Consider the following 22,931-nt stretch of genomic DNA (forward strand, 5'->3'; position numbering starts at 1 on the left):
ACATTTATACTGTTGAACGGGCGGTGCCGAAGCACACCGTGAAACGTAACTTACTAAGAAACGAAACTCATCATCTCACAAACCTGGGAACTTTTCAATACGAAAACATTTTTGAGCTGAGACCTTGAACACCGGTCCCGGCTAGAACGATAATAAGAAACCACAGTCCTCCCTTGTATTCATTCAGGGCATATTGAAAAACATAGGAAAATAACAGTCCATATTTGGGCATATTGTGATACAGTCTACAATTGCCAAGGCCATGGGAAGGCAGACTCAAACAGATTAACAATGACGCTCTATGCAACAATGTTCTCATTCAAGCATAACAAAAGCATATAGAATATAATGTTAAGTGTTGTGTTTTTTTGTGTTTGTTGTGTTTCCTGTTCCCACTAGGGAGCGCCAGGCGTAATGGGTAATATTTCAATAAGGTCATGTTCAGGCTGGGATACCTCACATGCATGCCACATATGAAAAAGATTCCACCTTGTATCAGGAAGTTATTAGTCATTTTCTGAATTGGCGTGTTGCCAAAAAAACGCCCGACTTTGGTTCCCTGCCAGGTCAGGCCCATAAATGAAAACTCACCATTTTCATAACCTAACATCCCATATGTTTCATGAACAGTCTGACCAATTTTGAGGAGGGTCCAACTAACTGCCTCGGCGTAATGGTCTTAAACGTGCATTCTGGTTTTTGACTAAAGTGGCATGTTTTTTAATATTCAATCCGAAATACACAATTTCCTGTTGGGTTTGGAATATTGGTGCAAGAGACTTTTTGGAGCAGTTTTGCACAACGTATTGACACCCCAAATTTCATCACTCTACTTTGAAAAAAACTAATAGGACAGGCCTTTTTTAAAAATTTAAGGGGGCGCCACTGAGCCATTTTATTCCATATTTTCACAACATTGCTAAATTATTGAAATTTACGTGAAACCGCATGTATGTGCAAATTTTGGTGAGTTTTCGAGCATGTTCAGACCTGCAAATTGGCCATTTTGAGACAAAATGCCGAGGGTCTTTTCACTTTTCGGTTTGGACATTTATCATGAGATACCTGAACACATGTCTTAAGGCTCACCTGATGCAAGTTTAAGGTCAATTGATTACTTTCCCGAGGAGGAGGAGCCTTGCTCGTAAAAAAAGGCAATTCCTGTTCCCACTAGGGGGTCCCAGGCCTAATGGGTAATATTTCAATGCAGCCGTATTCAAGCTCGGACACCTCACATGCATGCCACATATGAAAAAGATTCCACCTTGTATCAGGAAGTTAATCGTCATTTTCTGAATTGGCGTTTTGCCAAAAAAACGCCCGACTTTGGTACCCTGCCCAGGTCAGGCCCATAAATGAAAACTCACCATTTTCATAACCTAACATCTCATATGTTTCATGAACAGTCTGACCAATTTTGAGGAGGGTCCAATTAACTGCCTCGGCGTAATTGTCTCCAACATGCACGCTGGTTTTCGACTAAAATGGCACGTTTTTCAACATTCAATCCAAGATAGCCGATTTCTTGTTGGGTTTGGAATATGGGTGCTATAGACTTTTTGAAGCTGTTTTTGCCATGAAAAAAAATCATAATAATAGACAACACTTGCATTACAATAGGGCCTTCGCACGCTTAGTGCTCGGGCCTCAAATAGAACGTATTTATACGTTTTTGGGCGCAAATGAGTTAAATTACTCCCTATTGTCATTCCTTTACAGTACAGCTCCCGCCTGAATTCCTTAATACACTGTTTCTGCCAAACACCAATGTTTACAGTCATCTACTCGAGATTTATCTCCAGACAGTGCACCAAGCAGGATGGAGTCCGGCAAAATCAGGCTGAAACAAAGGCATTTAGAGCCACTATGCAATATTGATGTTGGGAATAATGTCGCTGAATGCTGGCCATGAATATTTGATGGCCTCAATGCGCTCTCCCCAACACGTATGCGCAGGCACATAAACACAGCACACCTGACTATGAAAGGGGAGTTAAAAATTAAGCGAGGACAATGAAGGGAGCACATTAATTTAGAAATGTTGTAACATAAAAGCTGTTTTGTATTCGCCTCTCCCTGCAACCAAGCCGCAATGATAAAAAATAACTACAATGGTCTTCGAAAGTACGACTGTGGCTGATCAGAAGCATATGGTCAGCTCTTATCGGGCCTGTTTGAATATGCAAAGTGGTGTGTAAACCTCACCGGAGACGAAAATTATCACGGCAAAATGTAATAAAGACCACGCTGTGTCAGATTGCTTTGTTTGAAAAGTCAATTAATAATCTCGACATGGACAACCGAGCATGAACTGTTGACGGAAGGACAGTTTGATGGAAGAGCGACAGCAGTTCTGTCCGCCTCGTCCTATTTCTTGGGAGACGTTCCGCTCCGATGCGTCGCTGGAAAATCTGCACCCTGCAGCTGCAGCTCCGTGCAAACAAATGAGTTAAGGGCCACGTCCAAATTGACTCTTCGCTCAGCCCTAAACTTCACCTCTTTGCTCCATTGCGCCATGCGAAATGCAGATCTCGGGAGTTCATTTACGGCTTGAAAGCTCCACAGAACCAATAAAGACTTTAAACCTTTACCTTCAAATTCGTTCCCGATAGGACGCAATGTGCTGCACAGGGGAGAGACGGCAACTTCTTGTTACTCAGTTTCAACTTTACCTAAAACTTGGATAAAACTTACTGTACCTTATTTTGAATTCCTTCTGCAACTCACTGATCTGCTCCGAACCACCCACTCGTCGATTTAGCCATCGTTTCCTCTGAGCTGCTGTATCAGCACGACAAAAACTAGTGAGGCTCCTATTGATTCCAATACAGTAATGAAGACATCCACAGATGTAACAGTGTGGCGTTCACAGCACCTTCATCAAATACGGGCCAGGTTGTTGCTTGATATTCTGAACCTGCCAATGTCCTGAGGCAACAAATGAACCTTAGTGGAGATCACAGCTTGTGTTCATAAATGTGTACTCGAGTTGTAACGGTAAGTGTATTTGACTTTTTCAGCAAATGTGACTGCCTTGCAGTCATTGCGGTGATTGGTATTATTGTAATTTTCGGACGATAAGCCGCTACTTTTTCCCGACGCTTTGAAACCCTGTGGCATAAAGTCCAATGCAGGGTTTCCCCTACAGAGTCACCTAGAATGGTATTTGACTTCACAGGTATGCCTTTTCAGGGTTGGTTAGTGAAATTTATTGCTTTATCAGTGGGGTAGGGACCTTCATTTGTGATGCATTGAATGAGGTGTGTTTTTTGGCCTGTACTGCATGTTAGCTATATCTTTATTAAAAAAAAAAAAAAAAATGTAAGTAAACATCTACATTAGCTTCAATTTTAATGTACATTCAATGTTCTTAACAAGTTAAAATTGAGGATTTGCATTTCAGAAATATGGGGGGAAAATTAGACAGAGGTTGTGGTTACTTGTTTTTGTTGACTTATTTTGCAAATCATTGAAAAAATATGACGGTTTTTTGAATGAAAATGATTTTTGTTTGTAGGTGGTATAGGAATAACTAGGGGTGGGAACCTCTTGGTAACTCACGATACGATACGATTTCCGATATGTAGCTCACGATATAGCAATACAGCGATGTAGCTCACGATATAGCAATACAGCGATTATCGATACATTGGTTAGGAAATCATTCTACAAAACAACTAACAAACAGAAAAACAAGCTATCGTCATCTTTCTGCTGTAAGTTTACGTCCAATCCATTTGAACTGGGATGGTGGCAAGAAATGAACCCCTCCCACTTCAAGCAGGCCCCTCCCACTTCTATAGCCATGAGTGGCAGCCAATTAATGCCAGGCAAGGAGTCATTTTGGGCCATTTCAGGTCATTACCTGTTGATTTTCAGTCACTTCCTGTTGATTTTGGGGCATTTTATGGGCACATCCTGTTGATTTTGGGTTACAGAACAGGAAGTGAGTCGGAAATCCCACAAATGAATAGGCAGTGACTCAAACTCAAAAGGAAGTTACCTGTAAATGCTCTAAAATAAACAGAAAGTGACCTGTAAATGCCCTGAAAATCAGAAAGAATGACTGTCAATGGCTGCCATTGAGTTAACAAAAACACTATTATGTAGTAAGATTTTGGTAGCAACTTGTTGGTTCAGTCTTTTAAAAAAAATTTTTTTTGTTTTTTTTTGTTGAAACATTCATACCTTTTTAAAACGATATCTCGATTCTTGGCGTGAGCGTATCAATAACCTTTTGGGATGCAAAGTATCACGATATATCACCATTTCGATATTTCGCCACACCCCTAGGAATAACTGTGCCAAAAGCAGTTTTATCTGCATTTCAGTGGTTTGAGGAGGTTTAATTTTTTTTCCAATTCTCTTTTGTGTTTTTTCTATTTCAAGCACAATAAATGAAGACATTACTACTAATACTTTTGGCCAGCACTGTATAACTGCAAAAAAGGCAAAGCAAATATGGTCATTGAACCCAGCAGACTTCTACAGAGTGTTATTTTCTAGAACTGCGGTCTAATTTCAGTTCAGAGCTTAAAGTCAATTGACAGACAAAAATCACATGAGACGCACGCACACATACAGAACGAAACATTCAAGAGCAGTTGATGATTGCTTAGTTATTGCTGCATTTTCCACTACCCTCGCACAAGTGCTTGAAAGCTGCCGTGATGTCCATTAATTGCAAGGAGGGAGCAATCGTGAGCCACTTACTCCTTTTAACAGACATCAATAAATGAGCTGCAGGAAGCAGTTGCATTTAAAATAAGAAAACCGCAAAAAAAGAAAAATAACAACCATTTGTCCCGGGCACTTTTCTCTTGAATGGGTCTAAAGGAGGAGGTTAATCAATAATCTAACACTACCTCCTCTCTAATCGAGGCAGCTTGTGTTTTGTGTGTGTTTAGCCACTAATCACTGTAGTCTATTCACCAGGGTCCACTGGACAGTATCCAGGTCTATTAAAAAAGGGGCTCAACAACGCAGAGCACCTGCTTGCTCCTTTACTTATGAACTGAAGACGTTCTGTCCGTCTTCAGCGAAGCTAATGGATCGCCCGACTTTACATCCAGGAAATTACCTCAGGTTTAGCGCCCTCCCTTCACGGGCGTGATTAATTGATCCGGAGAAGACAGAGAGAAGAAAAGTGCTGATGCACTTCGGAAGGGAAGCAGATTAGAAACGCGGTGGGGATCGGAAAGGACGGATGCCGACCTTTATGACTATTAATGAAAGTGGGGAAACATCGGAAAATGAAATCCTTGAACAGGTACGGCTGACTGTGAAGTCGTTTAACAACAACGCACACTGTATTCCATTATGAAAGCGCGCATACAGTGGTATGAAAAAGTATCTGAAACTTTTGGAATTTCTAACTTTTCGGCATAAAATCACCATCAAATGTGATCTGACCTTTGTCAAAATCACACAGATGAAAAAACAATATATTCTTTAACTAAAACCACCAGAACATTTATAGGTTTTCATATTTTAATGAGGATAGCATTAGAGCTGTCCCGACTAGTCGACATAGTCGACGTCATCGATGACGTAAATCCGTCGACGGTTAATGAAGGGTTAAAAAAATATATGCGTGGAAAGTTCAGAATGTCGGACGCTCTGTATGCAAGCGGGGAAAGCGGCACAAAGCCAAATAAACGCACCAGAGTGTCCAAAACACTGACTTATTTCAAAGAAACAAAGGAGGGTACCCTCTTGTGTCCTGTCTCTTCAATGCCAAGCTTGGCTGCACGTCAGCCGTGAATAAACACCTAAAGTGCCGTCACCCAGTTTGTAAGTTTATCTAACTAACTAACGACATGTTTTATTGAAGTTGCTTAGCCTGTCGCGATATGCAATGAGTCCATTTATCGCACGGCAAATAAAAATGAGGGCACTAATTTTCACGGCTGCATATTATCGCTTCGAGCGTGCGTGCATGCTGATGGCATATGAGACTCCAGTTCCTTTCTCTGATCAACACGCTGTAGAATTATAGTTCAGACATGCTGCAACACTGAGGTGAATGGAGGGGAAAAAGGCAACCTACTTTAGCCTGCTATAAACATTGGCAATCGTATCGTGAAAGCAAACTTGTGGTTAAAAGGTGACACTTCAAACATGAAAAATCACTGGTTAACAGCATTTGCAAACGAATAAAATGAAAAAAAAAAAATCTATTACCGACACTACCTGCAATGACAAAAAGTTTTTTTTTTGCGGAGTGTAAAGTTGAAGTTAGCTGTTTAGCGAACGTACTTCCGGTGAACATTTCAAAATAAATGCATGTCATGTTCGTCATATAAATAACGATTTCTGAAGTTAATCCACATACTTCAGAATTCATATTCTACACTAAGAATACCTTTAAAATGACACGCTTTATGAAAAATCTGATTGGCAATGAATAATTATTACAATTATTATAATATTATTATATATAGTACTATAATATACTAATGCTCGGTGTTTTTTTTAAGAATTATTTTGAATCATGTTGGAAAGGCGAAGTCAGTGCTCTCAATCAGTTTGCATTCCATTCTTTCAGCATTTGAACTCATTGTTTATTTGTGATTTATTATTGTTACTTACGTGTTTATTTGTACTTTAATAAATAATTTAAGTGTTCCAAAATGTTTTTGTGAATTTATAAGCATCAACAAAAATTTCATTGCTAAATTAGTAAAATATATATATATATATATATATATATATATATATATATATATATATATTTTTTTTTTTTTTTTTTAAATTATTAGATTAATCGACTAATCGTAAAAATAGTCTGCTGACTAATCGGGAGAAAATTAGTCGTTTGGGACAGCCCTAGATAGCATGCAAATAATGACAGAAGGGGGAAAATAAGTAAGTGAACCCTCTTCCTAAGGGGACTTAAAGAACAATTGAAACCTATTTTTAACAAACATTTTAAGTCAGCACTGATGAGTGGTTTAAAGTTGCCCTGCCCACTTATAAAACACACACCTGGTGGAAATTGTCTTGATGAGAAGCATCATCTGATCTGCATCATGACTCAGTCAAAAGAGCTATCTGAACCCCTGCGATCAAGGATTGTTAATTTGCATAAAGCTGGGAAAGGATGCAAAACCAGCTCTAAAAGCCTGGACGTTCATCAATCGACAGTCAGAGAAGTTGTCTCCAAGTGGAGACAGTTTGGCACTGTTGCTTCTCTCCCTAGAAGTGGCCGTCCACCAATGATGATGCCAAGAGTCCAGCGCAGAATACTCAGAGAGGTAAAAAAGAACCCTAGAGTGTCTGCTAAAGACTTACAGAAATCACTGGCACAGTCCAATATCTCTGTGCACACATCAACTATATGTAAAACTATGGCCAAGAACGGTGTTCATGGGAGGACTCCACGGAAGAAGCCACTGCAACAAAAAGGAAGAAAGATGGAACAGCTCATCAACATCAGAGTTACGCTTCCGCATCAGACCTGCGCCGTCAAGGAAGACCCGATTTACGACCCTGCGCCGTAGCCTCTCTGGCTCCTTTTTATCCCCCCTGACTTTGTGTCGCGTCAACGCGTGTGACGCGGTGGAAATGGACTATGATTGGTCCGCTCAGACTGTTGTTTCCGGTTTAGCGCAAAATCACCGCCATTCTCAAACATTTTTCGATACACAAAAATGGACCAAGCCGATGAGAGTGTCAACGAAGAGCAAGTACGACAACTTCTACAATGTCTCTTCAAGACATTATGAAGATTGCCCAATGGCAAGCAATTCGTGGGAGGAGATTGCTGAAAATAAGGGGCTGGAGGTCAGCCAGCAATTGAATAATTTAAAAAATAAATAAATAAATAAAAAAAATGGAAGAACCACGAGACAAGTATATGTGTGTTCGGAATCGAGTGGCCAAACGAAGCGTTGACCAGTCGGCCAAAAACTGCCGGCTTTTTATCACTTTATGTTGTATTTTTTGGTTAGTGCACTTCATCATTTATTGTGTACATATGTTTGCTGTGAGTCTGACTTATTTACAGTACGTGTCACACTTCAAGTATATGAAGAATAAAGCATTGGTTTGATACCAAAAGAGTTGTTTTTGATGTTTAATTTTCAACAACAAACATTTCACACACGAAACATCATCACTGATTGAGAGTGCCTCTTTGCTTTAATGACAACGTTAACATCAAGGCTTCCAACGCAGTTTGAGAAGTTCCATAAACGCCAGAAACCTGCTATGGCTTGCCGCTCGCTGGTTGTAGGACACGGCAAACAAATCGAGCTGGAGGGCTTTGCAGACCTCGGACATAACTCTGGATGCAGTGCTCGACGCCAGTTTGAAGCTAGCCGCTACAGCTAGCTGGTTTCCACCCGAAGTCTCGCTAGAACTCTCTATGCGGCATCAAAAATTGGGACAGACCACCTCAAAACAGTCTTCTGTGTCGCATACGCCTCAAAATTTGTATGATCAACATTTATTCAATGTTGATGAGCTAAAGATCCACATTCAAGCGTTCCATCTTGCATTGTTTATTTTTTTCTCCGTTAAACTAGACAAGAGGAAGTCAACAAGCATGCCCCAAAACCGTACAAATATAACGCCACACCCCTCTAGTGGCTTGGCGGCGAATTACAGAGCAACGCGTCACCTGGACAAAGAACCATCAAATGTCAAATGACGCCGTAGTCGCTGCACTGTCACCGCAACACGGGAGCTTAACTCAGGCTTTAGGAGACTTAAAGAGCAATTGAAACCAATTTTTACCAAACATTTTAAGTCAGGTGTGTGCCAAATCACTGATGAGTGGTTTAAAGCTGCCCTGCCCATTATAAAACACACACCTGGTGAGAAATGCCTTGATGAGAAGCATTGTCTGATGTGCCTCACGGCTCGGTCAAAAGAGCTGTCTGAAGACCTGCGATCAAGGATTGTTGATTTGTATGAAGCTGGGAAAGGATACAAAACCATCTCTAAAAGTCTGGATGTTCATCAATCGACAGTCAGAGAAGTTGTCTCCAAATGGAAAGAATTTGGGACAGTTGCTGCTCTCCGAAGGAGTAGCCGTCCACCAAAGATGACGCCAGGAGTTCAGTGCAGAATACTGAGGTAAAAGCCTCGTGTGTCTGCTAAAGACTTACAATATCTCTGTGCACACATCAACTATAAGTAAAACTATGGCCAGCAGGAGCCACTGATGTGTAAAAAAAAAAAAAAAAAAAATTGTTGCTCGTTTAATGTTCACAAAAAAGGAACTTAGACACTCCACAGAAGTTTTGGCAAAATATTCTGTGGACTGATGAAAACAAAGTTGAATTCTGTGGGAGAAACACACAACTTCATGTGTGGAGGAAAAATGGAAACCCTCACCAACAACATCCCCACCGTGGAGCATGGTGAAAGGACTATCATGATCTGGGGCAGTTTTGCTACCTCAGGGCCTGGACAACTTGCAATCAGTAAAGGAAGAATGAATTCAAAAGTTTTACAGGACTTTTTGCAGGAAAACCTGAGGTTGTCTGTCAGACAGTTGAAGCTAAAAAGAGGATGGAAGCTGCAACAAGACAATGATCCAAAACACTGAAGTAAATCAACTTCTGAATGGTTTCAGATGAACAAAATACACATTCTGGAGTGGCCAAGTCAAAGTCCAGACTTGAACTCCGTTGAGAGTCTGTGGCATGGCCTAAAGACAGCGATTCATGCCGGACATCCCAGGAATCTGACTGAACTACACAATTTTGTAGAGAAGAATGGGCCAAGATTAGTCATGGGGGGGGGGGGGGGGGGGGGGGGGCAGAAAATATTAAATGTAATGGTTCACTTATTTTTCCCTTTCTGTCATTGTTTGCATACTATTCTCATTAAAATATGAAAAACCTCGAAATGTATGGGTAGTTTTAGTGAAAGCACTTTTTTCATCTGTGTGATTTTGACAAAGACCGATCACATTTGATGGTGATTTTATGCAAAAATGTGAGAAATTCCAAAAGGTTCAGATACTTCTTCCTACCACTGTAACTACAGTATGTATATTTTTGCAGCTCACCAAGCTTGCAGGTCTTGCTCCGCCTTGACCCTCTGCTTCTCCAAGCCTTCGTACAGCTCATCGCTGATCCTTTTTTTCAGGGCTTCTTCATCAACTAAGCAGAAAACAGAAAAACAAGACACTCAGCAAAAATACAACTTACGGGTTAAGGACACGGGCAAAGACCTTGTATATTTCAGGACGCCTCACAAATGAAATAAGTCCCAACACACTGGCACGGACATCTCCTACGCTCAAATTCCTGCAACCTTATCTCGCTATATTCATGTCAGGGACATCACACGTGGACGCCTCTTGTGTCCTCGCTGCTCTATCTTGGCAGGTAATTAAGCATGAAAGTAAAGATGGCAGCCAGCGACCAGGCCAAAACGTGCTCGGGAGACACAAGTGCCACACCGTGCCCTCCACGAAACGGCTATGGGTGTGTGTGGAGATTACACTCACACTGCATTAGTTAGATGGGATAATCCCTATTGTCAGAGGCTATTATAACCTGGTAAAATGTAATAACAGTGGGGCAGTGAAAAGGCACACATACACACACAGACACGCACAAAGACAATTTCCCTCGAGACTGAAAATGTTAATAAAGGCTAGCTTTTGTGGACCTCATGTGAAGGTAAATGCATTAGTATTAATTAAAACATGGCAGATAGGCATACAGTGGTATGAGAAAGTATCCGAACCTTTGGGTATTTCTCACATTTCTGCATAAAATCACCATCAAATGGGATCTGATCTTTTTCAAAATCACACAGATGAAAAAACAGTGTCTGCTTTAACTAAAACCACCCAAACATTTATAGGTTGTCATATTTTAATGAGAGTAGTATGCAAAAAATGACAGAAGGGAGGAAAATAAGTGAAACATCAAATTTAAAATTTTGTGTATTTAATATTATTTAACCAGACGCTTCCTGTAGCTGCAGATCAGTCTTGCAAATCGATCAGGACTAATCTTGGCCCACTCTTCTCTACTAAAACTGCTGGAGTTAAGTCTGATTCCTGGGATGTTTGGCATGAATCGCTGGTCTTTAGATTATGCTACAGCATCTCAATGGGGTTCAAGTCTGGACTTTTGACTTGGCCACTCAAGAACGTGTATTTTGTTCTTCTGAAACCATTCTGAAGTTGATTTACTTCTGTGTTTTGGATCATTGTCTTGTTGCAGCATCCATCCTCTTTTTAGCTTCAACTGTCTGACAGACGGCCTCAGGTTTTCCTGCAAAACATCCTGATTAACTTTTGAATTCAGTTTTCCATTAATGATTGCAAGTTGTCCAGGCCCTGCGGAAGCCAAACAGCCCCAAATCATGATACTCCCTCCACCATGCTTCACGGTTGGGATGAGGTGTTGATGTTGATGAGCTGTTCCATTTTTCCTCCTTTTTGCGAACATTAAATCAGCAACAATGTTTTTTTTTTTAGACGGCAGTGGCTGTCCTCCGATGAACACCATTCTTGGCCATAGTTTTACATATGGTTGATGTGTGCACAGAAATATTAGACTGTGCCAGTGATTTCTGTCAGTCTTTAGCAGACACTCTAGGGTTCTTTATTACCTCTCTGAGTATTCTGCGCTGAACTCTTGGCGTCATCTTTGGTGGACGGCCAATTCTTGGGAGAGAACAACAGTGCCAAACTCTCCATTTGGAGGCAACTTCTCTGACTGTCGATGGATCAACATCCAGACTTTTAGAGCTGGTTTTATAGCCTTTCCCAGCTTTATGTAAATTAACAATCCTTGATCGCAGGTGTTCAGATAGCTCTTTTGGTCATGATGCAGATCAGACAATGCTTTTCATCAAGACAATTCTCACCAGGTGTGTGTTTTATAGTGGGCAGGGCAACTTTAAACCACTCATCAGTGCTTGGGCACACACCTGACTTAAATTGTTTGGTAAAAATTGGTTTCAATTGTTCTTTAAGTCTCCTTACGAAGAGGGTTCACTTATTTCTCCCCGTCTGTCATTGTTTGCATGTTATCCTCATTGAAATAATGAAACCTATCAATCAATGTTTGGGTGGTTTTAGTTAAAGCAGATATTGTTTTTACATCTGTGTAATTTTGAAAAAGATCAGATCACATTTGATGGTGATTTTATGCAGAAATGTGAGAAATTCCAAAAGGTTTCAGACACTTTTTCATACCACTGTATATTATTTTTGTATTCATGAGAAAAGGACAGTTCCTACTCATCAATCATTATTTCATTTAAGAACTTTATTGAAGGAATCCTACAGAATACAGAAAATCTTGTTTCTTGCACATTATATTCACATTTGCCAAACATTTTTTTTTTAATATACTCAAACTCTTGCAAGAAATACATTAAGCCTCACCTCATTAGCATTTATCTTTCCCACCATCTTCATATAAAAACTCCACACACCTTCGCCAGCAGCTTTAGCACCCCTCCGCGCTTACTAATTCAACTTACCGTCATAAGCGCGACAAAGCATCGACGGTAAACTTTCTCCCACGCCGTAAAGCGGCGGCTAACGAGAGCGGAAAATATGATCAGCTCGGTACAATAAAGAGGTGATGCGGATCAGGAGGAAACGCCGGCGGAGACATTATTCACGCCTCAGCCGACGTGTTTGACGGCGGCAAGAAGCATCATTGATCAACGGCGTTACAACTCTATCAGGATCAGCCACGGATCATTTACAGGGTAAATGTTAGAAATACGAGTCCACCGGTAATGTCAAAAATTTGATATTACCGTAGTTTTCGGACTATAAAGGTGCACCTGACTATCAGCCGCCACCTACTAAATTTGACACGAAAACTGTATTTGTTCATAGATAAGCCACATCGGAATATAAGCCGCAGCTGTCCCAACAATATTATGGGATATTTACTAGTGACGTCCCGATCGCATATTTTTGCGTTCAAGTCAGAGTCGGCGATTGTGAGAATCTGCCGATACAGACTCCCAATCAAATATCGGATACACAAACACACACACATACAGTGGGGCAAATAAGCATTTAGTCAACCACCAATTGTGCAAGTTCTCCTACTTGAAAAGATTAGAGAGGCCTGTAATTGTCAACATGGGTAAACCTCAACCATGAGAGACAGAATGTGGAAAAAAAAAACAGAAAATCAAATCTTTTGATTTTTGAAGAATTTATTTCCAAATTACAGTGGAAAAAAAGTATTTGGTCACCTACAAACAAGCAAGATTTCTGGCCGTCAAAGAGGTCTAACTTCTTCTAACGAGGTCTAATGAGGCTCCACTTGTTACCTGTATTAATGGCACCTGTTTTAACTCATTATCGGTATAGAAGACACCTGTCCACAACCTCAGTCAATCACACTACAAACTCCACTATGGCCAAGACCAAAGAGCTGTCGAAGGACACCAGAGACACAATTGTAGACCTGTACTAGGCTGGGAAGACCGAATCTGCAATAGGTAAAACGCTTGGTGTAAAGAAATCAACTGTGGGAGCAATTATTAGAAAATGGAAGACATACAAGACCACTGATAATCTCGCTTGATCTGGGGCTCCATGCAAGATCTAACCCCGTGGCGTCAAAATTATAACAGGAACTGTGAGCAAAAATCCCAGAACCACACGAGGGGACCTAGTGAATGACCTACAGAGAGCTGGGACCACAGTAACACAATGCGCCGCCAGGGACTCAAATCCTGCACTGCCAGACGTGTCCCCCTGCTGAAGCCAGTACACGTCCAGGCCCGTCTGTGGTTCGCTAGAGAGCTATTTGGATGATCCAGAAGTGGACTGGGAGAATGTGTTATGGTCAGATGAAACCAAAATAGAACGTTTTGGTAGAAAAACAAATTATGGCGTTTGGAGAAAGAATACTGAATTGCATCCAAAGAACATCATACTCACTGTGAAGCATGGGGGTGGAAACATCATGCTTTGGGGCTGTTTTTCTGCAAAGGGACCAGGACGACTGATCTGTGTAAAGGAAAGAATGAATGGGGCCATGTATCAAGAGATTTTGAGTGAAAATCTCCTTCCATCAGCAAGGGCATTGAAGATGAGACGTGGCTGGGTCTTTCAGCATGACAATGATCCCAAACACACAGCCACGGCAACAAAGGAGTGGCTTCGTAAGAAGCATTTCAAGGTCCTGGAGTGGCCTAGTCAGTCTCCAGATCTCAACCCCATGGGAAATCTGTGGAAGGAGTTGAAAGTCCGTGTTGCCCAACGACAGCCCCAAAACATCACTACTCTAGAGGAGATCTGCATGGAGGAATTGGCCAAAACACCAGCAACAGTGTGTGAAAAGCTTGTGAAGAGTTACAGAAAATGTTTGGCCTCCGTTATTGCCAAAAAAGGGTACGTAAGACAGTATTGAGATCTTGACTAAATACTTATTTTCCACCATGATTTGCTAATTTCTGTTTTATTTTTCCACATTCTGTCTCTCATGGTTGAGGTTTACCCATGTTGACAATTACAGGCCTATCTAATATTTTCAAGTGGGAGAACTTGCACAATTAGTGGTTGACTAAATACTTATTAACCCCACCGTATAGAATTTTAATTTATTTATTTATTTTATTTTTTATTTTTATTTACTTTTTTACAAAGGTTCCAAAAATGTTACATGCCGTCTTCATAATGTCGTTTATTTTTTAAACAAGAATAACGTTGAAAAATGCTTGTCTTTATTAAATGCTTCATTGAGCGAGTCCACTTAAATCCACTCACACTTTGACGCTCACGCTGCTGAGAACAGCCGCTCACTTACACAATGAGTTGCCAAAGCACACTTATGCAAGTTTAACGATGATTGACACTAGGGCTGAACGATATTGGGAAAAAAAACTTACATTGCGACTTTTTGGGGGTCTGCGATATATATTGCAATAATGAAATTAGAAGAATTTTCACCAGATGACTTGAAAAGCTCTGTTTGGGAAGACTGGTTGACGTACCATGTTACTGTTTTAGTGTATTGCATTCAGTATTTTATTAGTTTTTCCTGTTTCCCCTCATTTTTCTTGTTTATTTCAACAATTTATCATATTCTTCACCATCAAAATGTTATTTTAGTTTGTTATTTTTTATTGTTGCATTATAGATTCAAGGTGCTTCAATTTAATTTCATTTATTCATTTATTTTTCATTCATTTAAGAACCGAAAGTGCAAAAAATTGCAAAACCGCAATATATGCTTGTATTCCTATGATACCATTTAATGAATGATGAAGATTGCTGTATATAAAAGGAATACAGGAAGCTATGTCTCGGCACACTTGCTGCTTTTATGAAGCAAACCAAAAGTTAATGTGCTCGAAAAAATAATAATCGCACATCCTGCGATAAGACTATTGCGCATGCGCATATCGCGATGGCGATACTCAAACAATATATTGTGGAGACCTAATTTACACAATTGTGTCTGTCGGGCGACCAAGCTTCTCTGGCAAGATCAAAGATACAAACTTGTCAATCATCGTTAACTTTAAAGTACCAAACGCAAGCAAGACAGTTTGGCCACACTGCTTAGCAGGAAGAAGGGTGATAGGCTGTGGCGCTGTACAGCATGAAGCAGAAAAACAAAAATATTTCATTATAAACCTGATCCTTTTCACCCGATTCCAATCCTCTGAAAAATGGCGCGATCGGCCCGATTTTCAATCACATGATCATCCGTAATATTTACATCAGAAGACATTAACCGGTCACACTTTATTTGACAGCGGCGTCATAAGATAAATGCGATTGACAGATATCATTTATCTTACCTTTGAATGGATGCAAGAAATCCGAGCTGAACATAAATGGAGTTAGTGATAAATCAACAAATAAGCCGCAGGATTTAAAAAGGAAGGGAAAAAGTAGCGGCTTATAGTCCGAAAATCACGGGACTTTAAAATAAACATTGAATCGAGTAAATTGAAATCAAATATTGATCAATATGAAAACATTGGTTTGAATTAAAATCACATTTGATTGAATTGCAGTCCACTCAACCTTCAGGCAGTTTCATGTTGGCTTGGTGCTAATGAGTATCCAAGATAACCGAGTCTCCCATTTCAAACCTACTAAAACCCATTAATTTGATACCAAATTGGCCTCCGGCAACTAATTAACAAGCACTGATTCCTATAAATTAGTTAATTTGTCTTCTCTCACCAATAAAGTCCAAAGCCAAAGTGGATACTATTGAGACATCATTAAAACAACACACTAGTTTAACAAACACTCTGGGATAATAAGACCAAGTTGGCAATTCCTTGCCCCACACTAACCTGTATCAGGATTTGAGATTCAACATACTGTATTGCTTTTTAACTGAACCGCAAAAACATGGTGTCATTGTCAAGAAAAATGAAGCACACATTGTCTTCCCAACTGGAATTTGCTTTTGGAATTTCTCAGATTCCTGCATAAAACCACCATTAAACATGATCTGACCTTTGTCAAAATCACACAGATGAAAAAAAAGAGCTTTAACTAAAACCACCCAAACATTTATAGGTTTTCATATTTTAATGAGGATGGCATGCAAACAATGACAGAAGCGGGAAAAATAAAATAAGTTAACCCTCTGCCTAAGGAGACTTTAAGAGCAATTGAAACCAATTTTTACCAAATATTTAAAGTCAGATTTTTGCCCATTCACTGATGAGTGGTTTAAAGCTGCCATGCCCGCTATAAAACACACACCTAGTAAAAATAGTCTTGGTGAGAAGCATTGTGTGATGTGCATCGTGGCTCTGTCATAAGAGCTGTCTGAAGACCTGCAATCAAGGATTGTTGATTTGTATAAAGCTGGGAAAGGATACAAAACCATCTCTAAAAGTCTGGATTTTCATCAGTTGACAGTCAGAGAAGTTGTCTACAAATGAAGAGAGTTTGGCACTGTTGTTTCTCTCCCAAGGAGTGGATGTCCACCAAAGATGAGGCCAAGAGTTCAGCGCAGAATACTCAGAGGTAAAAAAATAATCCTTGAGTGTATGCTAAAGACTTACAGAAATGACTGGTACAGTCCAATATCTCTGTGCACACATCGACTATATGTAAAATAATGGCCAAGAATGGTGTTCATGGGAGGACAGCCACTGCCGTCTAAAAAAAACATTGTTGCTGATTTAATGTTTGCAAAAAGGCACTTGGACACTCCACGGACGTTTTGGCAAAATATTTTGTGGACTGATGAAACCAAAGTTTAATTGTTTGAGAGTAACACACAATCTCATGTGGGGAGGAAAAATGAAACAGCTCACCAACATCAACACCTCATCCCCAACGTGAAGCGTGGTGAAAGAAGCATTATGATTTGGGGCTGTTTTGCTACCTCAGGGCCTGGACAATTTGCAATAATTAATGGAAGAATGAATTCAAAAGTTTATCAGGATGTTTTGCGGGAAAACCTGAGGCCGTCTGTCAGACAGTTGAAGCTAAAAAGAGAATGAATGCTGCAACAAGACAGTGATCCAAAACACAGAAGTAAATCAACTTCGGAATAGTTTCAGAAGAACAAAATACACGTTCTGAAGTTGCCAAGTCAAAGTTCAGACTTAAACTTCATTGAGATACTGTGGCATTACCTAGAGACAGCGATTCATGCCAGACATCCCAGGAATCTGACTTAACTACAGCAGTTTTACTTTTTTACCACACTGGAGTTAACTCTCGTAGCTGGTGGGAAACGTTCATGACAGTGTTTGCTAACCTTTAGTTTTGGATAAATACAAAATCATATTGGAGGTATTACCTACCCGGCAGCCACCCTCTGCAAACATCTTTTACATGTCGGATGGCCCTCCTCCTCTAAGCTGCGGTCCTCTGTAACATTTCTCTAACCTAAGTATTCCCATACCAGTATACCAATTTCGTTTTCTTCGATGGGGGGGAAAAAAGTTCACGAGTTTGACCTCCTCCAGCCATCATGTAGCACACCTGACTCACTGACACGGAGGGTTGAGCTTTGTAGCTGTAAGCGAGGGATTTCTCCATGCATTACGACGGAAAAATTTTGCGGTTTTGAACCTTGAAACCGTTTTCATATCGCGGTATACCTTGAAACCGGTTACCGGAACATGTCTACACAAGAGCAATAAATATATTTACAAATAAATTAAAAATCAGAGAGTAAATGGCAACACTGTATAAAAAGCAATTTTTAAAAGAAAAAAATAATGATTTTTAATTTTTCCACATTTTCATTTTTTGTAAAGCTGCAACACAAAAGACACACATTTTGACAATAAAACACATTTAACACAAAACATTTGGAGTTTAAATGTCTAATTGATATGTAATTTTTGTGGATCTAATTAACCTAACTTGCATCGCAGATGTCCGCTAGCTTAAAAGCTATTATATGTTATTTTATTATTATTTTTTTTTTAAAACAATTCTCTGAACAAATATTTTTCACATACAGCACCCTCCATGATTATTGGCACCCCTGAAAAAGATGTGTTTTTTAGCTTCTAATATATATATTTTTTAATTCGAATAATATGGGACTTTAATGGAAAAAAAAAGAAAAATCCAACCTTCAATATAAGTGCATTTATTCAGTGGGGAAAAAATCCCACATGAAGAAATAATTATTTGACATCAAATAATGTGTGTCATAATTGTTAGCACCCCTGGTGTTAATAATTTGTACAACCCCCTTCTGCCAACAAAACAAGGTCTGGGGACTGAGATGGCCAAGGGAGGAGTTTGATTTTGTGTCTGGTGAACCATTTCTGACCAAAGCATACGGTCCCAGGCTTCAACTGGGACTGTGTGCTTTTGTCAGATGGGACCAAGATTGAGCCTTTTGCCAACAAACACTCTAAGTGGGTCTGGCATGCCACGAAAGATGCGCATGCTGAAAAGCACCTCATACCCACTGTGAAGTATGGGGGTGGGTCAGTAATACTGTGGGGCTGTTTCGCTTCCAAAGGCCCTGGGAACCTTGTTAGGGTGCATGGCATCATGAATGCTTTGAAATACCAGGACATTTTAAATCAAAATCTGTTGCCCTCTGCCCGAAAGCTGAAGATTGGCAGTCACTGGGTCTTTCAGCAAGACAATGCCCCTAAACATATGGCCAAAACTACACAGAAATGGTTCATCAGACACAAAATCAAGCTCCTCCCATGGCCCTCTCAGTCCCCAGACCTTGTTTTGTTGGCAAAAGGGGGTTGTACAAAGTATTAACACCAGGGGTGCTAATAATTGTGACACACATTATTTGATGTCAAATATTTTTTTCTTTATGTGGGATTTTTTTCCCCACTGAATGAATGCAATTGTATTGAAGGTTGGATTTTTCTCTTTTCCATTAAGGTACCATATTATTTGAATTAAAAAAAATTATTAGAAACTAAAAAACATCTTTTTCAGGGGTGCCAATAATTATGGAGGGCACTGTATTTCCGCCAAAAACTACAAAACATACCTCTAAACTAAATTACGAATGCATAAACAAACATATCAACTCAAACAAAAGCATTATGTTGTCCTGAACAGGGAGCAGCTGGTCTTCAGCCCAACAAGTTATGTCATATTGACAGTAGCCACCAGAGGGCAGTGTATCCTCCCAAATCAGTAAAACTAAATACTGTACAACACTGTCACAATAAACCATTGCAATGCCACTCTAATCAAACGATTAATCGAAGCAGCAAAATTGAATTCGAAGCTTTTTTCCTAATTGAGTTACTCAATTTGATCGATTAATCGTCTTCAGAGTTCAAGTAAGCTAAAAAACTGCCCACTCTGTAATTCTTTCCTGGAGAGCAACATCCCAATAACTGGCAGGCCGCCACAGGGGTCAACAAGCTCCTGATACGGTAAACTCTCTTCGGGAGGGTCGGCGCTTTGGGCCAGACGCAAGTCGGCCTCCGCAGAGCCCCGTGTCAATCCCAGAGTAGCGCAAGTAAATGTTAAAAAGATTAAAAACTCATCTGGACGTGTGGCCCCCGTGCTTTTCTCAGCGCCAATCACAGAGCCCCGTGGAAAGCCTGGCGTAGGAAGACGAAAAAAAAGCGTGGGCCAACTATTGCCGCTGGAGATAATAGACGTAGGCAAATTGCATTTCTCATCAGGGCTTTCATTAACCCCAAGACCCGCGTGGAAGGCCTAATCTGTAACATTAACACTTGCTCACGATTCCTCAGTGGGGTCGCTGCGCACCTTTTGCCACGCTTAAATCAGAATTTCCAAAAAAAAAAAAAAAAAAAAAAAAAAAAACTTCCAGCCTCGAGCAGACAGGTGCCATTTAATTTTTTTCTCAATCATTCCGAATCTTCCTAACTGACAGCTCAGAAGTGGGCAAGATAACAAGAAACGTCAAAAGGATAAAGCGCCACACTTGACGAGTTTCACACACGCTACACTTCATCTCAATGCATTTGAGAATGGCAGAACAGTGTCGGGGCGAGCTATTAGTCCAGTACCGTGTGTATGTGTTAATAAGGCACATGAATATTTACAGCGTGGTGGTCGGAAAAGGTGTCAGGAGGTTTTTAACCTTGAAGGAGGTGGAATCCGTCCACACTCCAAAAATCAGACCCCTACAGCACTTTTTTAACAAGCCTTTAAACTTAGTGAAACAGTTTCGACTTTGACGTTGAGGTCATAGTCTATTTGTGCCTGTTTAAAATTTTTTCTTATTATGGGCCGGAGCACCAACTTGCACCAAAATTCCAAACCCAACATAAAATCGCGTATTTTGAACTGAATGTTAAAAAACATGCAATTTTAGTCGATATAAAGCGTTTACGTTTGAGACAATTGCGCCTAGGCAGTTAGTTGGATCCTCCTCAAAATTGGTGAGACTGTTCATGAGACCAATGAAATGTTAAGTTATCAAAGTGGTAAGTTTTCATTTACGGGCCTGACCTGGGCGGGGTACCAAAGTTTTTTTGGCAACACGCCAAATTCAGTGAATGACTAATAACGTCCTGATAGAAGGTGCTTTTTGTTTTGTTTTTTTTCCATATCTGGTTTTTCTTCTTATATTCAGTTTGATGGGTGGAGCCTCACAGCTTTTGAACAAGACTAACTTCACTGAAAAGCATTTTCCTTAAAGAAAAAAAATATTATATTATTATTTTTTTGTATTATATTTAAAATATATATATATATATATATTTGGGGTAAAAGAAAATAAAAGTCAATTTTTTTTCTGTGCTAAAATATTTAGCATTAATGATACTAGTAGTATTACTATGGATGTAGAAACATAGGATAATGCAGGCAGTGCTTCTCAATTATTTTCCATTACGCCCCCCCAGAAGAAATAAATGTTTCGCCGCCCCCCCAACTTTCTGCCGCATCTGTAAATAGTATTATTTGTCTCTAAAATTATTAAAAACACACCTCTGCATAATATTGTTTCCTTGTTAACATGAAATAAAAAAATACAGATCAATTTACAATAAACTATTAAAATTGTTTTTGTTTGTAACAGAAAAGACAAAGCGCATCAATTTGCCCGAATTAAAAAAAACAAACAAAAAAAAAAAAAAACACACACACACACACACGGCACATTTTTTGACCATTTCATACTGAAAAATACAATTTAAAAAAATAAATAATAAATTCAAATTGATTAGCAACATTAGCGCACAATATGCCAAAATTAATAAAACAAAAATGAGTGACTGTTTTTATTTTTGCAGTACTTGTATCGTCCAGCATGACCGAGACTATGTCTAATGCTGAAGGCGGTATCAGCTCCTCTGCTATAACATGTTTTTTTTTTTTTTTTTTCTCCACTGAGCAGCATGATATGCCACTTTGTATGATGCTAACAGTGCTCGCTAGTTTATGGATGTAGCACTCACAAAGCGGGACGATTGTTGGCAATATTCGGCACGTTTTTGCCGAAAACAAAATCAAGTGGCTTATCAATAGGATTGGGGGGTCTAATGTCAATGAGTGAGGTTTTCATTGATTTTGCTTCATGTTGTCCGCTGCCAACATTTTTGGACAAACTAAACATACCGGTCTTTCCTGCTCTCCCACTGTAATAAAAGTGAAGCCAAACACCACAGTGGTATGAAAAAGTAGCTGAACCTTTTGGAATTTCTCACATTTCTGCATAAAATCACCATCAAATGTGATCTGATCTTTGTCAAAATCACACAGATGAAAATACAGTGTCTGCTTTAACTAAAACCACCCAAACGTTGATAGGTTTTCATATTTTAATGAGGATAGCATGCAAACAATGACAAAAGGGGGTAAAATAAGTAAGTGAACCATCATATTTAATATTTTGTGCCCACCCCCACCCCCTTGGCAGCAATAACTTCAACCAGATGCTTTCTGTACCTGCAGATTAGTCTGGCACATCAATCAGAACTAATCTTGGCCCATTCTTGTCTACAAAACTGCTGTAGTTCAGTCAGATTCCTGGGATATTCTGGCATGAATCGCTGTCTTTACATCATGCAACAGCATCTCAATGAGTTTTAAGTCTGGACTTTGACTTGGCCACTCCAGGATGATTATTTTGTTCTTCTTAAACCATTCAGAAGTTAATCCCGTCTGTGTTTTGGATCACTGTCTTGTTGCAGCATCCATCCTCTTTTTAGCTTCAACTGTCTGACAGACGGCCTCAGGTTTTCCTGCAAAACATCCTGATAAACTTTTGATTTCATTCTTCCACTAATGATTGCAAGTTGTCCAGGCCCCGAGGTAGCAAAACAGCCCCAAATCATGATGCTCCCTCCGCCATGCTTCAAGATGGGGATGAGGTGTTTATGTTGGTGAGCTGTTCCATTTTTTTCTCCACAAATGACGTTGTGTGTTACTCCCAAACAATTAAACTTTGGTTTCATCAGTCCACAAAATATTTTCTAAAAACTTGTGTGGAGTGTCCAAGTGCCTTTTTGTGAATATTAAACGATCAACAATGTTTTTTAAGACAGGAGTGGCTTCCTCCATGGAGTCCTCCCAT

General features: G+C 39.8%; 1 protein-coding gene across 3 annotated transcripts in view; it reads right to left on the reverse strand.

Annotated features, from left to right (window-relative positions):
- The window catches only part of chchd3a (coiled-coil-helix-coiled-coil-helix domain containing 3a), a 127,079-nt gene that overhangs the window by 88,035 nt on the left and 16,113 nt on the right, over positions 1–22,931 (reverse strand). For all 3 annotated transcript variants that reach the window (XM_057855303.1, XM_057855302.1, XM_057855301.1), the window contains exon 4: positions 10,022–10,115. In XM_057855303.1, the coding sequence (XP_057711286.1) occupies positions 10,022–10,115 (94 nt within the window). The remainder of the gene's footprint in view (positions 1–10,021; positions 10,116–22,931) is intronic.

The sequence above is a fragment of the Corythoichthys intestinalis genome, chromosome 13 (assembly GCF_030265065.1).
Source record: "Corythoichthys intestinalis isolate RoL2023-P3 chromosome 13, ASM3026506v1, whole genome shotgun sequence".
Classification (NCBI taxonomy): Eukaryota; Metazoa; Chordata; class Actinopteri; order Syngnathiformes; family Syngnathidae; genus Corythoichthys; species Corythoichthys intestinalis.